General features: G+C 34.8%; 1 protein-coding gene across 5 annotated transcripts in view; it reads right to left on the reverse strand.

The window, feature by feature from the left end:
• DIAPH2 (diaphanous related formin 2) overlaps positions 1-7,930 on the reverse strand; it is an 873,267-nt gene that overhangs the window by 775,754 nt on the left and 89,583 nt on the right. For 4 of the 5 annotated variants that reach the window (XM_019641101.1, XM_019641103.1, XM_019641105.1 and 1 more), the window contains one exon: positions 2,000-2,020. The exons of the other annotated variant lie outside the window; for it this stretch is intronic. In XM_019641101.1, the coding sequence (XP_019496646.1) occupies positions 2,000-2,020 (21 nt within the window). The remainder of the gene's footprint in view (positions 1-1,999; positions 2,021-7,930) is intronic. 5 annotated transcript variants of the gene reach the window in all.

Here is a 7,930-nt window from a genome sequence, read left to right on the forward strand (position 1 = left end):
CTCAAGAGTTTGAGCTCTGAGCAACAGTGGTTCGAGTCAGCCCGAGCTGAGCAGCCGTGAGCTGCCAACAGGTGGCGGGATGGCTCAGCTAAAAAAAAAAAAAAAAGAAAAGAACAAAAATCGCATTCTCATACACTTTGAAGTTTGAGAACCATTCGCCTAATCTAGCCTACCTACAACTACTGAATTTCTTTTCCTGAAACCCTGCTTTCCTCAGATCATTCCTTGCTCAAACTAATTTCTGATTTTCTGCCTGGGCTTTTAGATCCTCTTTCAACTTGACTTTTCGTTTAAATCTTTCGAGTGTACATTCTTTGTTCCAACAAACTCAGCATCATCCCTAGCTTCCCTCTTCCCTGCCCCGCCCCCACAGGATTTGGTTCTGTCCCCAAGCCTTTGCATTGAATATTACTTCCCTAATCTGAAAGTTTCTCAGTAGCCTGCTCTCCCGCGTCAAACCCCAGCCATCATAACTAAGTATTCCTGAAAGCCCACTGTAAATCCAGAAATTTGCATGAAGTTTTCTCTAATGACTCTAACCCTACTTCTCACTCCTGTTTATGAATTCCTATTACAGTAAGCCCTCACTTAACATTGTCAATAGGTTCTTGGAAACTGTGACTTTAAGGGAAACGACATCATGAAACCAGTTTTACCACAGGCTAATTGATATAAACAACAGTTAAGTTCCTGGGGCGTCTCATCAATGTTATAATGAAACGATGCAGAGCAGGACACCGTTATTCGAGGACCTATTGCACACTTACAATCAGCATGCACAATTTAAGGTTTGATTATTTCAACATATATTATGGAAGTCATAAGGTCTTATCTCATTTTCCAGGCAGCAGTGCACCTAGCACAGTTTTTGGCACATAATAAGCATTAAAGAAATTTTTGCTGATTTTTTAAATTATCCTGAAAAATTGATGGCTTTTTCTTTCTCCTAGATGTCATATGGATTACAAAAAAGGAGAAATCTGGGGCAGCCGGTTAGCTCACGTGGTTGGAGCGCAGTGCTCTTAGCACCAAGGTTTCCAGTTCGATCCCCACATGGGCCATGGAGCTGCGCCCTCCACAGCTAGATTTTGGAGCTGATGGGTCCTGGAAAACCACACTGTTCCCCAATAAAAGTTTTTTAAAAATCAAAAAAAAGGAGAAATCAATTTTTTAAAGCAAAACAAATATTAAAATACATTCCCTATTCTAGATACCACAATACTTGGTAATATTAAAGATGCTTCCTGCCCTGTTCTCTAAATGCAGACTCCTCAGTCATGAAGGCAAGGTAATTACACATAGCTCTCAAGTACAATACAGGCCATTTCAGTGTATTATGTAGTAGCATATCATGTAATTATGGCACTGAAATACAGTGCCTTGAATTTAAAACCTTTCAAAGACCGCAACAGAAAGAAGTCTTAAAAGATAACGTAAGCCAATCACTTCAATTTATCCATTTAATCACTGAACCTCAGAGAAATTACGTGACTTGCCCAAAGTCACAGAGCCGATTAGTGCACCAACCAACAAAGACAAGCACCTAGGCCTCCGGAATGAATATCAGGGTTGTTTTCATTACCCTATGTGCACAATGAGACGAAAATCAAAGCGAGATATTTTAATAAGAATTCTTGTTAGCATAAACCAACAGTTTAGGAGTCTCTCCTTGCCATCCAGAGAAACTGAGGTAAAACATGCAATTTCATCAGAATCATAAAGACGGACACAGGCACAATTCTAAAATAAAATAAACAACAAAAAAATGTACAACATTTAGAAAGAGAAAATATAAAAGCATGTTCTGTTCTAAAACATTTCCAAAACCACAAGAAAAATACTTCGCACAGCTAAATTCTAATCATCTGGTCTTAATATTCATCTCACTGCTTTGGTAAAATATGTACTAAAAGAAGAAACAAACATAGAAAATACTATAGGCAAAAGTCCCAAATGCACGAATTCACATCTAAGGGGAAAACACATCTTTTGTACTCACCGTAACTTTACTTCCAACTATCTGCATGCAGTGGTCAACGGAGAGTGGTTATGGTGCAAAAAAACAAAAACAAAGAAAAACAAACAGCAACAGTATTAGTAATTAGAAGCTTTTCACAGAAGTGTTTAGTAAATTAGTAAATAGCTAACCTTATGTATACTTTTAACACTTTAGATCTAGAGTTTAAAACAAATATATCAGTATTAATTTCTACCACGTTTCAATAAAGTCTATGGAATAAGGATTCCCAAATAAAAGATTATTACTATTTGAGGACTTTTTAAAATGTATTGTAATGGGATTCTCATATAATACAATCTAAATATGAAGTAATGAAAGCTTAAGTGTTAATTAGGTATCAGATATTTTACCAGCCCACACAGCCCCTCAAAAAAATTATCAATAGAAACTTGATCTTTTTCCAAATACTGTTTTTTTTCTTTCTTTAATAGTACAACGGGTATACTATTAAGGTTGAAATAAGGTATTTTAGAATATAAATGTTGCATTTAAAGTCATGCATTAAGTTAAGAAATGAACTTTAGGTTGAAAATTGGAATACTTTACATTGCTATAAATTTGAGGTTTATAACATTGTTTTGTAGTATACTGGAAAATTAAAAAGAAAATAGATTGTTTATGATTCTAGTTTTCTAGGTCATCCTAGCATTCTATTATAAGATCAGAGTTTTCTACATAATGTGAAGACAAAGAAGCATTTTATATCTGAACATGCAGAAATTCATAAGGCGGAAACAGTTCAAAATCGCAACTTTGAGCTTTTCCTAATGGATAAGAGAATTTCTGAGGGGCAGAACTTTCTTTTAAAAAGCAAGAAGTAAAACCAGTCTTAAATATAATTTTACGGCAAAATCCAAATATAAATCAAAGCATTGTCATCGGATTCCTGCACTTGAATATCAAGCAATGTCCAAAAAAAGAGCTAATCCATAATCTAAAACCATGAATCTAGCAGTTACTATCGAAATGTGTTCTATTTTTCAGCTAGTACTTTAAAAATAAAAATCAAATGTAACTGAAATCCCAGTAAGAATCCTAAGTTGAACAGGACACCACAAGATACAAAAAGATGCCAGCTTCCAAGTAATGATTCCAGAGGAATCCATGAATCTCCAAATAGAGAAGCAGCTTTCGTAAAATATTCACTCAACAGACCATTTACAGGCAGTGATTATCTAGTTGAATAAAAGCCTCTTTGGTGCCATTAAGAGTCTTCTGAATTGAAAGATATGCTATTGACCTAAATTATTTCCTCACACCAAAAAGACAGAGGTCTTATGTGTCCCTTGTTTATTTAGCACAGACATGAGACTAAAAAGAGAATGTGAGCCTGTCCTAACAATTAAGGCAGGTCTATACCCAGTGAAATGATCAGAATATGGCCCATTTAATGATTCATCTGGATTGCAAAATGACTGCATTTAGCTAAAGTACATACAGCAAACAGATTAGAATGGCAGAGGGAAGCTAAGAAAAACTGGTTTGGTCATGTCTGGGTTCAATTGTTTCACCAAACCCAGACCATGCTTGGAAAAGAAGACCTGAGAAAGAAACTATCTGATAATGTCAAAAGCAAAGCCATAATACATATATACAAACACATACACAGATATACTGCAACTTTAACTGTCTAACATATGGGTCAATCTAAAAAAATCTATAGATGTATCTGGTATCACTATTTTAAATTATTTTCTATTGAGATTTTTAAATCAATGATAGCTTTCAATGGCTCGTGTGTCTTCAAAAATATAATTTTACATATTTTAAAATCTCAACTTCAAAGGTTGTGATTTAAATTAGAAATAAACTAGTTTCTTAATATTCTAATGAGGACATTGGCACGTGCCAAACTAATGTTAGAATTTCAGTGACTACTTTTTCCTTATAACGGTTTACATAGACTGCTCTGATATAACATGCAAGATGTCCTCCAAATTACTGATATATTGTGCCTCTTTCAAGATTATGAATCGGAATGACAGCATGTGCAATATTCACCAGGCTTGGTTTCCCATTTCTTAAAATATGTTAGTGCTTTGAAAAGATAGACTCTTCTAGATTATTTATGGCCAAATGATGGATGTGTGCCAACTCCTCTAGGTCAGGTCCAGAATCATGCTTGCTACATTGGACAAACGAGCCCAGCTTGGCAAGAGAAGAGGTTCTTCTCCACTCCCTTATTTAAAGTTCATTCATCACTGACAGAGCTACTCAAGCTACTTTTCCTTTAACATTCACACAATTTAACATTGTCTATTGTGGGACTTTAAGAAGGAAAAACTAAGCACTAGTTTTCTTTATTATCTTTTAATTTCCTTTATATTCTCTTACTCCGTGTTCATTTTAGCAAAGGTGATTACACAACAAGACACTCCCCCTTTGCTCTAGAAATAGGTTTTGAGCATATATACCTGTGTATAGTTTCATCTTGCTTTACTGTCCTTATCCAGGAGGATGATGAACATTTCATACTGAGCTCATATTTTGTTTTTCGATTCCATACAAACTGACTAATGCAGATACTAAAGGGGGAAATGTACAACTTATGTTTCAATTTAACTATTGGGTTTTCAGAAAAGTCATGATGCATTTTTGCAACAAAAAAAAACAGAGAAAAAATATGTCATGACTTTTCCAACAACCCAATATAATTCTCACATGTTTTACTTGTGACTATAAAACATTTTTCCTCCAGGGACTCTAGCCCTTAACTTTGTTTTTACTTCAAGACGAAAGTTTTGGCAACTTATAAAGTGTTTTTATAAAGAAGTGCTTACAATCATACCTACTTTAAATGATGAAACATTTTTAATCAGTATGTTGATATAATGAAAAAGTAACCATAAAAAAGTATAAGATACATAAGCAGGATGGAAACCTTGGTTACACATAGGTAAACAGCCATATGTTGTTATAATTTATGCAGTTTACTGTCATAATCATGAAGAGGTCAAAAGAAAAGAGGATTATTTGGTACTGAATGGCATCCCTCTCACCTTCAAAGGGAAATTATATCAGCATTTTTCTGTTTTAACAACAGAAAACACAGTACTAATTAATGTCTCTCCCAAGGTGAGAAAGCCTTAAAAGATGCTTATCAAAAGGCTTTCTTTCATCATAATATTCACTCCATGAAAAATATTAGTACCATATTTTGCCATGTATAATGCACTCCCATGTATAATGCACACCCATGTCTCTGGCCCAAACTTTCAGGGGGAAAAAATATTTCATTTTCATTCAAATTTTTATTTGTTTACATTTAGGTACTTGTTTTTTGTATTCTAAAGGGGATTTAGCATTTATTTTTTAACATTTTATGGTACAAGAAATTTTATGGACTGGTAACAAATTTACCATATTTATGCATCATAGAAGGCCAAGAACTCTTCGTAGTTGCAAGTTCGTCATTAAGTTCAACAAAACTGATTATCATATTCCGGGGTATTATTTTGCATATGGATATCGTTATTGATTTCTACAGCTACACTTTTAACTCATACACATAAATAAAAGAATTAAAAACATTTATATAGATACTAAATTAGTACTACCCATGTATAATGCGCATCCTTATTTCTCCCTCAAGTGCACACTGCACATGGCAAAATACGGTAAATAAAATATATAATCTTGAATCTCTAATGAAAGTAGTGTACATATGTCAGGTGCTCATATGTATGCTGAATGAAACAAAGGTCATACACTAAATAGTTACGGCACTGATTTTCAGGCGAAAACCTTAAATAGAATTTTCACTGTTTTTGAGAAACATTCAATTTCATTTTTTGAATAAAGCAATTCAAAAGAGCTCATCCCACATGTACCCAAATTTTTGTATTTTAATCTGAAAAATGAGCATATAATTTAAAGTGTGCATTTCTTTGGTAATTTGAAGAGGAAATAATGTGAGAATGTAAACAAATTCTATATAGCATATAGCAATAGAGTGAAAATCAAAAGGTTAAGAAGAGCTTCATAGAATCTCCATTACATTCAGTCCCACCTACACAAACAAAAACAACAGATGAGCCAGAAACACTACAAAAATCATGTCATTAAAAACACTACATGATTATTCATATATTATTATCTGTACTTTGCACTCAGATTTAGTTACATAGATTCACTACTATATTTGCCTTTAGGTATTTGAAAAAATAACACTGAATTGTACACCCTGCATTTTCCTAAAGCATTTTACTGTGAACAATAACTTGGGTGCAAAAATGAGAAGAGATTCATCAGAATTTCAAAGTAAAACCCTATGCATCACCTAATTCTATTGAAAACAACGCTCATGGCAAATTTCACTTATCACTCAAAACATATTTCTGCCTTTGGATACCAGAACCAAATTAAAAAACATGCTGTGGCTCTGCTCTGGCAGAGCTGCAATGCGTTATGTTCAAATAGTTTAGCATTCACATTTAGCTTGCTTAAAGTACAATATGATCGTAGAATTCAGGGCAAAACGTATCAGGAATTGCCACTGTGATTAGTGAACTGAAATAGCATTAATAGGATAGCCAAATAATTTTAAAATATATTTTTCCAATGAAGAGCTATTTTTTTCACTGGTCAACTTTTTAAATTTAAAATATGCATGTTTTAAATGTAAATATGTATGTATACATATACTATTTATGTAAACACACACATTTAATATACATACCACACAGAAAATCACCATTGTGTATGTGTGTGCATATACACACATATATATAGCGTATACACACACATATATAACATATACATATATACAAAGTGATTTTATGAACTCTAGAAGGTGAAAAGGCTTTTTTTACAGAAATGTTATCAATACATTTCCCCATTTCAAAAATACTTTTACAAACAAAAAATCAAACAGGGAGAGTATTTGTGGAAGCACCCTAGTTAGCATGTGAGAAAAGCAAAAATACTCCATTAAAACTCTAAGTTTTTCCTGCTGATAACAAGTCTTTTCAATGAACACTACTTTCAAATCTTTTGAGACTCACACAGATTTTATTAAAGCTCCTATTAAGCAACCTTCTTTATATCAAATTAAGCTGTACAAAAACAATTACGAGGCAGCTTACATAGTTAGCATCACATAAAATAATGAAAAAAATCTAACAAAACTGCATATTAAAAATATTGCTAAAGTATTGTGCAAGCAGGCACCAGACATGTAGCTTTAATGTAAACTTAGAGCTTATGACTAGGCTATATATCAGCGGTTCTCAACCTTCCTAATGCCGCAACCCCTTAATACAGTTCCTCATGCTGTGGTAACCCCCAACCATAAAATTATTTTCGTTGCTACTCTAGAACTGTAATTTTGCTACTGTTATGAATCATAATGTAAATATCTTTTTGTTTTCCGATGGTCTTAGGCGACCCCTGTAAAAGGGTCGTTCGACCCCCAAAGGGATCGCGACCCATGGGTTGAGAATCGCTGCTATATATATTTGTGTCTTCTATCTCAAATCCAAAATTGTCATAGAACAAACTGTATATTAAGTGGAATACCTGCAAATTGCTGTCAATTGTTAGTAAGTGCACAAAACCTCCACTCCAAAACTCACTGGATGAACTCAAAAGTCTTCTATCTTTAGTCTGTCTTGTTTATAAATATAGAAGTCTCGGGCCAGCCGAGTGGCGTGATGGTTAAGAACTGGCTTGGGACGCCAGAGGGCCCCGGTTCGGATCCCACATATGAGAGCTAGTGACACTGCCCTCTACAGCTAAGATGCTGAACAACAGCTCAACCTGGAGCTGGGCTGTTGTGAGCCGGTGACAGCGTAAGCTGCAGCCCCTGTGGCAGTGGGTTGCCATGGGCTACCGTGTGTAGCCAGCAGCCAGCTTGAGCGGCCAGCAGCCGCTGTGAGCGGCCGTCCAGAAGCCGGCGACTGATCTGCCTCG

The sequence above is a fragment of the Hipposideros armiger genome, unplaced genomic scaffold (assembly GCF_001890085.2).
Source record: "Hipposideros armiger isolate ML-2016 unplaced genomic scaffold, ASM189008v1 scaffold_56, whole genome shotgun sequence".
NCBI lineage: Eukaryota > Metazoa > Chordata > Mammalia > Chiroptera > Hipposideridae > Hipposideros > Hipposideros armiger.